The sequence below is a fragment of the Erinaceus europaeus genome, chromosome 16 (assembly GCF_950295315.1).
Source record: "Erinaceus europaeus chromosome 16, mEriEur2.1, whole genome shotgun sequence".
NCBI lineage: Eukaryota > Metazoa > Chordata > Mammalia > Eulipotyphla > Erinaceidae > Erinaceus > Erinaceus europaeus.
Window position 1 is genome coordinate 47,992,950 of NC_080177.1, and position 15,555 is coordinate 48,008,504.

Sequence of the window (15,555 nt, forward strand, 5' to 3'; positions counted from 1 at the left end):
AGCAGAAAATTATGAAAAGATTAGCTCCACAAAAGTAATGATCTGGAAGAAATTTTCATTTCCTCCAAAATAAAGCAAATAATTTTTATTATAAGAGAAATATATTTTATGATTGAGGCTTGGAGCTCCTAGGTTCAATTCCCCATCACCACTATATGCCAGAGCTAAGCAGTGCTGCAGGTGTGTGTGTGTGTGTGTGTGTGTGTGTGTGTGTGTGTGTGTGTGTGTGTGTGTGTGTTGTAGAGAGAGTAAGAGTAGAGAGAGAACAAAACCATGACACTGAGGCTTCTTTCAGTACAGTGAGGGCCAGGCTCAAACCTGGGTTGAACACATGGCAAAGCAGCACCCTATCCAAGTGAGCTTTTTCACTGGTCCTCTTTGGTCCTTTTAAAATAAAATTTAGGGGGGTAGTTAGTGGAACAGTTGGCCAAGTGCACATGTTACCAACTTCAAGAACACAGGTTTGAGTCACTGCTCCCCACCTGTGGGGGCGGGGGGGATTTCAGGAGTAGTGGAGTTCTGCAGGTGTTGCTGTCTCTCTCCCTATCTCCCTTCCCCCTCTCAACTTTTCTGTCCTATAAAAGGAAAAAAAAGAAAGAAAAAAGAAGGGGAAAAAAAAGACTGGACAGGGGTAGTGTTGCTGAGGAATTATTCTGATGCAGTCTCTGCCCCCAGATTTTACTATGCCCCGAGAAATCCTAGCAGTGCCCCCTTCAACCAATCCTGGCTCCACACATCACCCCTGGTTGTCGCCCAATAAAAAGCCCCCTCACCCCCCCCCTCTCGCTCTCTGGGCTCTCAGCTCCCCCTCTCTCAGATCTCGCCCCCTTCTCTCTCCCCGTGGTCAGGTAGTGGGGACGGCCATTGTCGGCTGACTCCACGTGGTCTGAACCACCCCCCCATCCTATAATAAAGATTTGTGTACCCCTTTGCTCTGGACGTCCACTCTTCTCCGCAGTGCAGCCCGACACCAGACCACTACAACAACAGGGTAGATAGCATAATGGTTATGCAAAGAGACTCTCATGCCTGAGGCTCCAAAGTCCCAGATTCAATCCCCTGCACCATCGTAAGCCAGAGCTGAGCAGTGCAGAAACAACCCTGGTGGCAATAAAAAATAAAAATAAGAGGAGTCGGGCGTTAGCACAGCGGGTTAAACGCAGTTGGTGCAGAGCACAAGGACCAGCATAAGGATCCCAGTTCAGGCCTCTGGCCCTCCACCTGCAGGGGAGTCACCTTCACAAGCAGTAAAGTAGGTCTGCAGGTGTCTTTCTCTCCCCCTCTCTATCTTCTCCTCCTCTCTCCATTTCTCTCCTATCCAACAACAATGACATCAATAATAACAATAGTGTACCGGGTTAAGCGCACTTAGTGCTAAATGTTCGAGGCTCCGGATTCCCACCTGCAGGGGGGTCACTTCACAAGTGGTGAAGTAGGTCTGCAGGTGTCTATCTTTCTCTTCCCCTCTCTGTCTTCCCCTCCTCTCTTGATTTCTTTTTGTCCTCTCCAACAATAACAGTAGCAGCAGGGGCTACCGAGCAGCAGCAGCTGTATTTCTCTCCTCTCCTCTCCCAGGTCAACTAGGAATACCAAAGGAGATCATCTGGGACAGCTACAAGACAGAACTAGAATGACTTCAGGAACCCACCAAATCACCAATAAGTGCAAACACATGTGGCTTGTGGACAGAGAGAAGCCTAAGGAGAGATTGAGTGGCTGGTAACAGTCCAGCACTATACTGGTTGAGGCACCACCTCCAGTCTGTTTTACCAACAAAAAGACTGCTGAAGGGAAGAGAGGACTCCCCTAAGACTTACCAAATGCAACTGTGAGTGTCCATTGATACTGCCCTCAAAGGCTGGAGCAGCAGGGGGGAGGTCCTGTGCTCACATCGGGGGACAGAGAACTGACCGGGAAACTCAGGAGAAGATCTACACCTTCGTGGCCTAGCAGTAGGGCTGTGTGTTGGGAGCCTTTCCAAATTGTTCTCCTGATGTTCTAGAACATGGTGAATAATTGCCACAGAACCTACAGACTATAAACAGGACTTGTTTAGAAACTCACAGGGCCCAGCAGTGCTGCCCAGCTTGGCAGAGAAGCTGAATTGAGTCAGGAGCTTTGGATCCTTGGGATGTGAGACTCTCTTTACATGACCACTGTATTATCTCTCCTCCACCCTGCTTTATCTCTTGGTCAGGAGTGAGTGATTAAACTAAGAAGCCTACTTATAGTTTAAAAGCCCTCAGGGTCCCATAGCCTACATGGAAAAAAAAAAAAAAAGAACAAAAGAGGCTTTAACAGCCACTGTGCTCCAACTCAGGGATTGAAATAATATTGAAACAACTGTTAATTTCCACAACCATGAACTCTTTAAGTACCTTACCTTGACACAAGTCAGTCCAGGCAAGAGTGATCAGTAATTTGAAAAGCACTGAGAGAGGGAACTCATAACATAATATATAGAATGGTTAAACCAACAAGAAGAAATATTGGATACATGACCCAGGATAAAAGTCCAGCTAAAAGCCCCTCAAAGGTTGAAGCACAGAATAATGAGGTCAACATTCAAATGCTAGTTAAGGAAATAGTCGGGAGTTGGGCGGTAGCACAGCGGTTAAGCACACATGGTGCAAAGCTCAAGGACTGGCGTAAAGATCCCGGTTCAAGCCCCCAGCTCCCCACTTGCAGGGGAGTCGCTTCACAGGTGGTGAAGCAGATCTGCAGGTGTCTGTCTTTCTCTCCCCCTCTCTGTCTTCCCCTCCCCTCTCCATTTCTCTCTGTCCTATCCAACAATGACAACATCAATAACAGCAACAATAAAAACAACAAGGGCAACAAAAGGGAAAATAAATAAATATAATAAAAAATTTTTTAAAAAGGAAATAGTCACAGGAGTGAGTAAAGAGTTTGAAAGAATTGTCATCAGAAATGCAGAAACAACAAATAAGACTCTGGAAGTAAACACTAATTATCTCAAGGTTATTAGAGAGTTGAAAGCTGAAATAGCTGAGCTAAGAACACAACTAGGTGAACAAGCTAAAACAGTATCAGAACAGGGTAACAAAATAGATGAACTCCAGAAAACAATAGATGGGAGAAAGAATAGAATAAATGAGGCTAGGGAGTCGGGCAATAGTGCAGTGGATTAAGCGCAGATGGCACAGGCGCAAGGACTGGCATAAGGATCCCAGTTCGAGCCTCTGGCTTCTCACCTGCAGGGGAGTCGTTTCACAAGCAGTGAAGCAGATCTGCGGGTTTCTGTCTTTCTCTTCCCCTCTCTAACTTCCGCTCCTCTCGCCATTTCTCTCTGTCCTACCCAACAACAATAATAACTACAACAATAAAACAAGGGCAACAAAAGGGAATAAATAAAACCTAAAAAAATTCAAAAATAAATAAATAAATAAAAAGAAGAAGTGAAGCTGCACTTAACCAAAAGGAGACAGGGACACACCGAAAAAGATAACTACAGACCAATATCTCTGATGAACATAGATGATAAAATATTGAACAAATCTAGCCAACTGGATATAGCAGTATATTAAAAAGATTGTTCATCATGAACAAGTGAGGTTTATCCCAGGGATGCAAGGTTGGTTTAATATACGTAAATCAATCAACATGATCCACCACATCAATAAAAGCAAGACCAAAAACCATATGGTTATATCAATAGATGCAAAGAAAGCCTTTGAAAATATCCGACATCCCTTTATGATCAAAATGCTATAAAAAATGGGAATAGGGAGTCTGATGGTAGTGCAGGGGGTTAAGTGCAAGTGGCGTGAAGTACAAGTGTCAGTGTAAGGATCCCATTTCGTGCCCCCATTTCCCCACCTGCAGGGTAGTCCTTTCACAGGCAGTGAAGCAGGTCTGCAGGTGTCTATCTTTCTCTCCCCCTCTCTGTCTTCCCCTCCTCTCTCCATTTCTCTGTCCTATCTAACAACAACATCAATAACTAGAACAACAATAAAAATCAACAAGGGCGGGAGTCGGGTGGTAGTGCAGAGGGTTAAGCGCAGGTGGTGCAAAGCACAAAGACCTGCGTAAGGATCCCGGTTTGAGCCCCCTGCTCCCTACCTGCAGGGGAGTGGCTTCACAGGCAGTGAAGTAGGTCTGCAGGTGTCTATCTCTCCCCATCTCTGTCTTCCCCTCTCCATTTCTCTCTGTCCTATCCAACAACAACAATAATAACTACAACAATAAAACAATAAGGGCAACAAAAGTGAATAAATAAATAGTTAATAAAATTTTCAGGAAAAAACAACAAGGGCAACAAAAGGGAAAATAAATTTTAAAAAATTTTTTAAGTATTTTAGAAAAAAAATGGGAATAGATGGAAAACTCCTCAAGATAGTGGAGTCTATATATATATATATATATATATATATATATATATATATATATATATATAGCAAACCTACAGCCAACATCATATTCAGTGGTGAAAAACTGGAAGCATTTTCCCTCAGATCAGGTACTAAACATGGATGCCCACTATCACCATTACTATTCAACATAGTGTTGGAAGTTCTTGCCATAGCAATCAGATAGGAGCACCGTATTAAAGGGATACAAATTGGAAGAGAAGAAGTTAAACTCTCCCTATTTACAGATGACATGATAGTATACATAGAAAAACCTAAAGAATCCAGCAAGAAGCTTTTGGAAATCATCAGGTAATACAGCAAGGTGTCAGGCTACACAATTAACATGCAAAAGTCAGTAGCATTCCTCTATGCAAACACTAAATTAGAGAAAGTTGAAATCCAGAAATCAATTCCTTTTACTATATCAACAAAACAATAAAATATCTAGGAATAAGCCTAACAAAAGAAATGAAAGACTTGTATACTGAAAATTATGAATCATTACTCAAGGAAATAGAAAAAGACACAAGAAGTGGAAAGATATGGGGTCAGGCGGTAGCACAGCGTATGTGACACAAAGCACAAGGACTGGCGTAAGGATCCAGTTCACTCCTGGCTCCCCACTTTCAGGGGAGTCATTTCACAGGCGGTGAAGCAGGACTGCAAGTGTCTATCTTTCTCTCCCCCTCTCTGTCTTCCCCTCCTCTCTCCATTTCTCTCTGTTGTCGTATGCTTTACATTGGCTTGTTCTAGCCCTCCCCCCGCCAAGAGAATTGGATCAGGCCTGCTAATTTGGCGGACCCGCTTGGCCCCGCCCGAAGAGACCCCGAGAGAGGGTTCCTGAGTCCGAGAGTTCCGGAGTTTGAGAGTTTTCAGGGTTAGAGAGTAAGAGAGAGTGGCAGAGAGACAGAGTTCCTGAGTTCCTGAGTTCGAGAGTTTCAGGGTTTCAGAGTAAGAGAGAGTGCCAGAGAGACAGAGTTCCTGAGTTCGTGAGTTAGACAGAGTTCCTGAGTTCCTGAGTTCGAGTTTCAGGGTTTCAGAGTAAGAGAGAGTGCCAGAGAGAGAGAGTTCCTGGGTTCCTGAGTTCGGAGAGTTCTAGAGTTGGAGAGTTCCTGAGTTCAAGAGTAAGAGGGAGTGCTTGTGCCGCTGCAAAGAGACAGCAGAGTTCTGTTTGGTGATTAGTTTGTCTTGGTTTGTGAATCGTTGTTCCTGAATAGAGAAGTGCAGCTTCCCTGCCCAGCCGTTGTCTCCGCGTCTCTGTTACCCTCCGTGAAGCTAGACCCGCCCGGCCAGAGCCTTCCGAAATTTTAACAACACTCTGTCCTATCTAACAATGACAATAACAACAACAATAATAACTACAACAATAAAAAAGCAAAGGCATCAATAGGGAAAATAAATAAATAAATAAATAAATATAAAAAAGTTAGAAAAAAAGAAGTGGAAAGATATTCTATGTTCATGGGTTGGAAGAATTAACATCATTAAATGAATATATTACCTAGAGCCATATACAAATGTAATGCTATCCCCATCAAGACCCCAATCACATTTTTTAGGAGAATAGTACAAATGCTACAAATGTTTATCTGGAACCAGAAAAGACCTAGAATTGCCAAAACAATCTTGAGAAAAAAGAACAGAACTGGAGGCATCACACTCCCAGATCTCAAATTGTATTATAGGGCCATTGTCATCAAAACTGCTTGGTACTGGAACATGAATAGACACACTGACTAGTGGAATAGAGTTGTAAGCCCCCACACCTATAGACATCTAATCTTTGACAAAGGTGCCCAGACTATTAAATGGGGACAAGGGAGTCTCTTTAACAAATGGTGTTGGAAAAAAATGGGTTGAAACATGCAGAAGAATGAAACGGAACCACTGTATCTCACCAAATACAAAAGTAAATTCCAAGTGGATCAAGGACTTGGATGTTAGACCACAAACTATCAGATACTTAGAGGAAAATATTGGCAAAACTCTTTCCCGCATAAATTTTAAAGACATCTTCAGTGAAATGAACCCAAATACAAAGAAGACTAAGGCAAGTATAAACCTATGGGATTACATCAACTTAAAAAGCTTCTGCAAGGGAGTCCAGAGGTAGCTCAGTAGTGTGGTTACACTTGGATGTAAGGCCCAAAGTTTAATCCCCAGTATGCTGAGGTGATACTCTGGTTCTCTCCCATTAAAATATATCTTTTTTTGGGAGTCGGGCGGTAGCCCAGCAGTTTAAGTGCAGGTGGTGCAAAGTGCAAGGACTGGTAAGGATTCCGGTTCGAGCCCCCAGATCTCCACCTGCAGGGGAGTCGCTTCACAAGCAGTGAAGCAGATCTTCAGGTGTCTTTCTCTCTCCCTCTCTCTTCCCCATCTCTCTCCACTTCTCTCTGCCCTATCCAACAACGACGACATCAACAACAACAATAATAACTACAACAATAAAACAACAAGGGCAACAAAAGGGAATAAATAAATAAATATTTAAAAATATATACTTAAAAAAAGCCTCAGTCGGGCAGTAGTGCAGCAGGTTAAGCGCACGTGGCGCAAAGCGCAAGGATCGACATAAGGATCCTGGTTCGAGCCCCCGGCTCCCCACCTGCAGGGGAGTCGCTTCATAGGTGGTGAAGCAGGTCTGCAGGTGTCTATCTTTCTCTTCCCCTCTCTGTCTTCCCCTCCTCTCTCCATTTCTCTCTGTCCTATCCAACAACAACGACATCAATAATAACTACAACAATAAAATGAGAACAACAAAAGAGAATAAATAAATAAATATTTTTATTTTTAAAAAAACCTCCAGGAGCAGTATTCGGCACCGAGTACTAGCAATAACCCTGGAGGCAAAAAAAAAAAAAATGTTGAAGGCATCAGCCACCCACTGGCACCTGAGTAAGATGAGAGAAATAGGGAGTCTAGTGGTAGCTCAGTGGTCTAAGTGCACATGGAGCAAAGCGCCAGGACCAGTGTAACGATCTCTGTTGGAGCCCCCAGCTCCCTACCTGCAGGGGAGTCTCTTCTAATGCGGTGAAGCAGGTCTGCAGGTGTCTACCTTTCTCTTCCCCTGTCTTCCCCTCTTCTCTATTTCTCTCTGTCCTATCCAACGATAACAACAAAAATAATAACTACAGTAATAAAAAACAAGGGCAACAAAAGGGAAAATAAATAAATATAATAAATAAATAAATAAAAAGCCCCAGGTTCAACGCTCCATACCACTAAAAGCTAGAGCTGAACAGTACTCTGGTAAAATAAAAAATAAATAAATAATATTTTTTAAAAGATGAGAGAAATAAACAAACAAATAGAGGGGCCAGGTAGTGGTACATCTGGTTGAGCACAGGTGTTACAATGCATAAGGAACCTGGTTCAAGGCCCTGGTCCCCACCTGTAGGGGCAAAGCTTTGTGAGTGAAGTCGTGCTGCAGGTGATTCTGTTTCTTTTCCTCCACCTCCCCACTTTTCTCTCCTCCAGGGTTATTACTGGGGCTCGGTGTTGGCACTATGAATCCACTGCTCCTGGGGCCATCCCCCCCATTTTACTGGGTAGGATAGAGAGAAATTGAGAGAGGAAGGGGAAATAGAGAGGGAGAGAGAAATATAGACACCTGATTGTGATAGATGTTGCTTGTGAAGCATCCCCCCTGCAGGTAGAGAGGGTCCTTGTACTTAATACTATGTGCGCCTAACTGGGTGCACCACAGCCTGGTCCCCTGTCTTCCTCTATCTCCCCTTGATTTCTGACTGTCTTTATCCAATAAAGAAATAAAAATAATAAAAAAAATTTAAAAAGGTGGTCTGGGAGGTGGAGTGGTGGATAAAGCATCGGACTCTCAAGCATGAGGTCCCAAGTTCAATCCCTGGCAGCACTTGTACCAGAGTGATGACTGGCTTTTTCTCTCTCTTTAATAAATAAATAAAATGTAAAAAATTTAAAAAGAAGGAAAGTGAGGAATGAAAGAAAGAGAGGAATCTTCACTGCTTGTGAAGCTTTCCCCTTGCAAGTGGGGACTAGGGGCTTGAACCCAGCCCCTTCTTTCTTTCCTTCCTTCCTTCCTTTTTTTAAATTTTATTTGCTAGGACAGAAATTGAGAGGGGACAGGGATATAGAGAGGGGGAGAGAAAGACACCTGCAGACCTGCTTTGCCGCTCATAAAGCATCCCCCCTACATGTGGGAAGTAGGGGCTCAAACATGGGTCCTTTTGCATGGTAAGGTGTGCACTTAACCAAATCTGCCACCATCTGGCCCCACTCTTATTACTCTTTAAAAAAAATTACAAATTAGCAAATCTTTCAAAAGTGCTTCCATTATTGAAACGAGGCTGAAATCAATTAAATGTATGAGCTCTGTGATCAGTCTGCTAAGTGGCTTCATTGGTAGCACCCTGTCTGAGCCTCTAGAAACAATGCTGAGTGTGGAGTGCTATTCCTTCATCTCTCACAGATAAAAACTCATATGTAATAAATAGCTTTTATTTTATTTTTTATAAAGATTTTATTTATTTATGAGAAAGATAAGAGGAGAGAGAAAGAACCAGACATCACTCTGGTACATGTGCTGCCGGGGATGGAACTTGGGACTCTCGTGCTTGAGAGTCCAAAGCTTTACCACTGTGCCACCTCCCGGACCACTTATTTTATTTTTAATATTTATTTATTTTTCCTTTTGTTGCCCCTTTTTTGAGTTTCAAATAATCCTTTTTTGAAGCATCTTCCTTTGTAATTCTTTTTTTTTTAAAAAAAAAAGATTTTATTTATGAGAAAGATAGGAGGAGAGAGAAAGAACTAGACATCACTCTGGCACATGTACTGCAGGGGATCAAACTTGGGACCTCATGCTTGAGAGTCCAAAGTTTTATCACAGAGCCACCTCCCGGACCACTGTAATTCTTAACTAGCTGGGCATTCCACAGTGCCACTGTTGATGTCATCTATGATGTCATGAAGATGGCGGCCATCGGCATTGAACCCACAGATTGAGCAGTCCCCAGGATTTCTTTGATGGTTCCAGAGAGTTCTCTAGATTAAGATTGGTGCCTCATTTGTCCTGTTGCCCTTGTTTTTTTATTGTTGTTGTAGATATTATTGTTGTTATTGAAGTCATCATTGTTAGACAGGACAGAGAAAAATGTAAAGAGAAGGGGAAGACAGAGAGGGGGAGAGAAAGATAGACACCTGCAGACCCACTTCAACGCCTACGAAGCGACTCCCCTGCAGGTGCGGAGCAGGGGGGCTCGAACCCGGGTCTTTACAGATCTTTGCGCTTAGCACCACGTGTCCTTAACCTGCTGTGCTACCACCCGACTCCCAATAAATAGCTTTTGAAACTGTGAATCTGTGTGTGTGTGGGTCGATGGGGGGTGGTGAGGGGTGGGCAGTGGCACACTTGGTTGAATGGACGTAACAATCTGCAATTCCGGAGAGTTGGGCGGTCGTGCAGCGGGTTAAGTTCCACCACAGTAAGGATCCGGGTTCAAGCCCCTGGCTCCCCACCTACGGGGGTGAGGGGGGGTCGCTTCTCAAGCGGTGAAGCAGGTGTCTATCTTTCTCTCTCCGTCTTCCCCTCCTCTCTCCATTTCTTTCTATCCTAACAATGATGACATCAACAACAATACAACAACAATAAAAAAAAAAATTTGCAAGTCCCCATCAAGCCCAGAGTACTCACTTGTAGGGGGCGAAGCTTCACAAGTGGTGAAGCAGTGCTGAAGGTGTCTATCTCTCTTCCCTCTTAATTTGTCTCTATCCAGATAAATAAAATTTTTTAAACATGTGGACTGAGGAGACAGCATAATTATTATACAAATGAATTTCATGCCTGAGGCTTCAAAGTTGCCGGCGTAATCCCCAGCATCCCCTTAAGCCAGAGCTGAGCAGTGCTCTGGTCTTTCTCTTTGTATATCTCTCTCTCTCCCATTAAAATAAAAGTAAATAAATAAAAGTAAGAGCATCCAGAAAGAAGCTGCTGGCAGAGCTCAGGGTAAAAGTTAAAGGCTGAGAATTTCTGGGGAAGTGCTGGTGCTGCAGTGTGACTGGAACTGACCCAGGGAAGTTTCTTTCTTCTTCTTTTTTAATGATTTACTTTAAAAAAAAAAAACGAGTCTTTATTATTAGATAGAGACTGAGAGAAATTGAGGGGGGAGATAGATATATATATAGACAGCTGCAGCTCCGCTTCACCACTCATGAAGTTTTCCCCCCTGCAGATGGGGGCCAGGGGAGTGAACCTGGGTCCTTGTGCACTGTAATGTGTGCGCTTAACTGCCAGGAGCCATTTCTCTGCTTGATAGATGATAAGCTTTGAGACAATGGAACCCCTCAAGACAAGTGTTAATTCCTCCCTGGGCAGGCCATTTCCCCTCAGGTAAACCATTTATCAGTAATCAAGTGAGTCAACACACAGTTTGGTTTCTGCCATTTGTTGCAAGGAACATTCCACTTTGAAGTTTGCTCCCCCTCCCCCTCCTCCAGCATTCCCTCTCCTTTCCCAAAGCCTTATAATGCCTGTGAACACAATAAAATTTTGCAGCTTGATCAGAAACCTGTCTTGCTGTCGTTCTTTCGTGTCTCGTGTCCCTTTCATTCCAGATCTTTTTGGGTTCCTAGCCCCTGTTCACCGCCCTGCTGGTCGGGGCACTTAACCAGGTGAGCCACCTCCTGCCTGGCCCCCTGACTTGGAAGTCTTCTGCCCACCAGGGCTCTTTACTTTGTCCTCACTTTAGCCTTTCCGCCGGCTTTTTCAGATAGAGAAGGATAGAGATACAGAGAGGCTACGGCCCATCTGGAGCAGGGACCGTTTAGGAGCAGTATCTCTCTTCCTCCCCTCTCAATTTCTCTCTGTCTTATCGAATAAAATAGAGGCGGAATAAGGCAGCAAGGCCTGCCCTAGTGCTCTGGTGCTAGATTCCAAGCCCGCCAGGTAGTTAAGTTACTTGACCATCCATCCATCTTCCAGCTCTCTTCCCCTCCCCTCCTTCTTCTTCTAGCGTTTGCTCTTCTTCCGTAGCCAGTCAACAGCGTCAGGTTGAAAGCTGTCAGGAGCTGCTTGTTGCTGGCTTTGAAAGTGACTGGGATCCATGAGGATTCAGTCGGCTAGGAAGGATCGTCAGTTTCCCCAATGAATGGGTACTCACGAGATGCACCATGAGAAGGTCGATCCAATGCATTCCCCCCCCCCTCCAATCACGTCCCACACTACCATTGGCCCTTTCTTGGGAGGCGGGGCTGAAGGCGGGGCCTCGCATAATCTCGTAGCGCTCTGTGACGGCGCGGTTTGATGACGTCACAGCCATGAAGGCGGTGAGGCGCCGGCCACCTGGGAGGGTAGTTCTATGGTGCTGAACCGCCTACAGCAGACCTGAGAGCAGCTTCTGTTGGGTCAGTCGGGGTGCCGGCGGCGGAGGACGGCGGGGGGCTTGGAGTGCCAAGGCTGGATGACGGGCCTCTGGAAACCCAGAGATTCGCCCCCGAGTCGGGCCAGGCGTGCAGCCGGGGACTGCGTGGGGCCGGTGTGGCGTAGGGGTCCCGGGGACGCGCGGGTCGGGGCTCAGAGTCTGGACCTGGGTCGTTCCGAGGGCTTAGCCTGGGGAGGGGCGGGGAGACCAGTGTCACCGACTGTGCTTGTTGCTCCCCTGGTTCGCAGGTGCAGCATGTCTAGACTGGGAACCTTCAGCGGTGCCCGAGCGGGCCTGGGGCTGCTGCTGGGCACCGCCGCTGGCATTGGGGTGCTCTGCGCCCTGTACAGCCAGCGCTGGAGACGGACTCAGCGGCGGGGCCAGAGGCTGAGCCTGCCCAACTCTCTGGACTACACGCAGACGGCGGAGCCTGGACATCACGGTAGCAATCAGTCCCGGCCGACAGAGCACCTGAGCTCTCAGGCGGTATCTGTCGGTTCTGGGGGGAGGGGGAGGTGCGGAGAACTTGAGATTGTCTATTGTTCCCGAAGTTTATTGGAAAGGAAAGCGGCTTTGTTTTTCTATTTTCTGTTCCTTCCCTTCTACTCTCCCAGGAAAGCATAACGTGGAAGAAAAGTTTCAGCTTTCGCTTTTGGTTCTTGCCACAGAATTGCTATGAATGTATTAAAGGCTTACCATTGGGTAAGGTGTTAATGAGTAAAGAAGTGTCCAAAAGGAAGGAAAAGGAGACAACCTCACTAGTGTATCCTGGAGCTCCGCTTCCCCAGAGCCCTTCCCCACTAGGGAAAGAGAGAGACAGGCTGGGAGTTTGGATCGACCTGTCAACACCCATGTTCAGCAGGGAAGCAATTACAGAAGCCAGACCTTCAACCTTCTGCATCCCACAATGACCCTGGGTCCATACTCCCAGAGGGATAGAGAATGGGAAAGCTATCGGGAGGGGATGGGATACGGAGTAAAAAAAAAAAAAAAAAAAAAGGAAGGAAGGAAAAGGAATAACCAATCGTGCAGGAATTAAGTCTTTAATTACATATTAAAATGATACATTAGAATTAGAAGGAACTTATATCTTTGAATATCTGCTTTTTTTTTTCCCTCATAAGGAAAGATTCCAAAAGACTGTGTAACTTTCTTGACAGAGCAATTAAATTATGAGATTGTGCCTAGCCACCAAGTGCAGTGGACTTTCCACATCAGGGAACTTCTTCTTCTAGTGTTTGCCCTTCTTCCATAGCCAGTCAACAGCGTCAGGTTGAGCCTGATGTAAAGTTTCGAGACCTCATTTGAATCTGGAGAGGTGGCAGTCGTTGACTATGTGGGTCATAGTCTGTCTGAGAGTGGCTTACTGCAATTGAACCTGAATCTGCCTGGTAGCCAGTTAAAGTGGTGATGGTTTCAGTTTTGCAAGATTTCATGTTAAGTCATTAGAGCAATATAATATATCTTTAGCTTATTCAAGTCACTCCCCTTGTGCCCATGTAGGAGTGTGCATTCAGATCATCCACCCCATGCTAATCGGTAATGAGTTTTTCCTCTTACTATAGATGTGAAATGGTTCTGAAAATTTAGTTTTAGTAGAGGTCTCAAAGAGTTATCAACTTATTTTGTAACTGTTAGCATTTTATTATTTAAAAAATTTACTTATTAATGGGAATTTAGAGAGCTGGAGCATCACCCCAGAACATATGATGCTAGATATTGAATTCAGGACTTCATGTTTAAGAGCCCATTCATTGCCTTACGTTGCTTCCTTGGCCACACTGGCAGCATTTTATAATCTGGAAGTAACCTAATAATTCATATGTGCTTGCCTTTCCTTCCTTCCCTTGTGCTTTTGTTCACTTCTCAGTAGTGGGCTGTCTTCTCTTGAGGTTGGGAGGAAGTGGCCACATTCCCAGGGATCTCTCTTGTTCTACATCCTTGAACATTGTGGGGTGTGTTCTGTAATCTTATTAGATTTTCTTTAACAGGCTTATGCTTGCCTAGACTGTGAGTCCTACCTTACAGGTTTCTTTTCCTGTTTTCTAGCTCAGTTATTTTAGCTATTTATTATTATTTTTTAGAATTCTCTCTTTTAAAACATTCTTTAGATATTTAGTTTCTTTTTTTTTTTTTAAAAAAAGCAGGTTTTGTTCATTTCTTTTTCTTTTTAAAAATATTTATTTATGAGAAAGAAGAAGAGAGAAAGAACCAGACATTACTCTGGCACATGTGCTGCTGGGGATCAAACTCGGGACCTCATGCTAGAGAGTCCAAAGCTTATCACTGCGCCACCTCCCGGACCACATATTTTCGTTTTTGTTGCCCTTGTTTTATTGGGTTAAGACAGAGAGCGGAGAAAGATAGACACCTGCAGACCTGCTTCACCGCCTGTGAAGTGACTCCCTTGCAAGTGGGGCCCCGGGGGCTTGAACCGGGATTCTTATGCCGGTCCCTGCGGTCCCTGCGCCACATGCGTTTAACCCAGTGTGTCACCGCCCAACCCCCAATATTTTATTTATTAATGAGAAAGATGAGAGGAGAAAGAACCAACCATCACTCTGGTACATGGCTGCCGGAGATTGAACTCAGGACCTCATGCTTAAGAGTCTAATGCTTTATCCACTGCTCCACCTCCTGGACCAATGCGAATTTATTAACAGCCCCTGGTCCCCACCTGCAGGGGGAAAGCTTTGTGAATGGTGAAGCAGTGCTAAAGGTGTGTCTCTGCCTTTCTCCCTCTGTCACCCCCTTCCTTCTTGATTTCTGGCTGTCTCTATTCAATAAATAAGGATTTAAAAAAATTAAAAAGAAAAAGAACTTATTTATTCATGAAAAAGATAGGAATGAGAAAAAAGAACCAGACATTACTCTGGTACATGTGTTGCTGGGGATTGAACTCAAGACTTCATGGTTGAGAATCCATTGCCTCATCCACTGTGCCACATCCCAGACCACTTTTTCGAGTATGCCTTTTCTCTTAGTAACTGCCCATTTTCTCTTCGTCCTTTTTTTTTTCTTTCTTTTTTGATGATACTGAATAAAGTTCATGAAAGGAACTGCATTTCCTTTGCTGTTCTTTGTGACATGAGAGATCAGGGCAGGGGAGGTGGCTTGTTGGGATATTGTACAGATGTGGTTGAACATTGGCAGGGCCCAGAAACCACTATATTTCCATGCAAGTATTATTTACATATCCCCCACCACTTTATCCCCTCAGGGTATTGCTAATTCCCGCCAGCTAAAACTACAGCAACCACAACTAAGGAAGTTCCCAGAATGCCTTTTTCTTTTCTCCACCCTCTTCCCTAGCCAATTCTGTTTTTACCCTATAAAACCTGCTGCTGTTCCTGGTTTCTCTCTCTTTCTCTTCCACATCCCGACCTGGAGAAGACCTGGAGAAGGCCTGGCGTGCATAGCGGGAGGCAGCCATTTTGCTAGCTCCACGTGGCCTAAACCCGCTGTGCTCACACCCGACTCTGGAGTGTCTGTATCAATAAAGAATTGTATTACCACGCCCCCACGAGTTCCTCATCTCTCTTTCCGGTGAAGCTAGCCCGGCAGTGGCTCAGTGATAGAGCATAGGACTTACATTGTGAGGTTCTGACTTCAAAACCCAGCACCACACGTGCCAGAATATGATGCTCTGGTTTTTCTTCTCTCTTATTCAAGTAAAATTCAAACAGCCCCCACCCCCTTTTTTTTAAGCTTAAGTGTTACTTACATGGTATCTGGACACTATATCTGTGTAAATTTTTTTGTACTTTAGTAGGACAGTTATTCTACCT

General features: G+C 44.7%; 1 protein-coding gene across 2 annotated transcripts in view; it reads left to right on the forward strand.

Moving 5' to 3' along the window:
* The first annotated feature begins 11,625 nt into the window (after positions 1-11,625).
* Positions 11,626-15,555, forward strand: part of RMDN3 (regulator of microtubule dynamics 3) — a 33,994-nt gene continuing 30,064 nt past the window's right edge. For both annotated transcript variants that reach the window (XM_007537765.3, XM_060175129.1), the window contains exons 1-2: positions 11,626-11,754; positions 12,016-12,209. In XM_007537765.3, the coding sequence (XP_007537827.1) occupies positions 12,023-12,209 (187 nt within the window). In that variant the 5' untranslated portion in view covers positions 11,626-11,754; positions 12,016-12,022. The remainder of the gene's footprint in view (positions 11,755-12,015; positions 12,210-15,555) is intronic.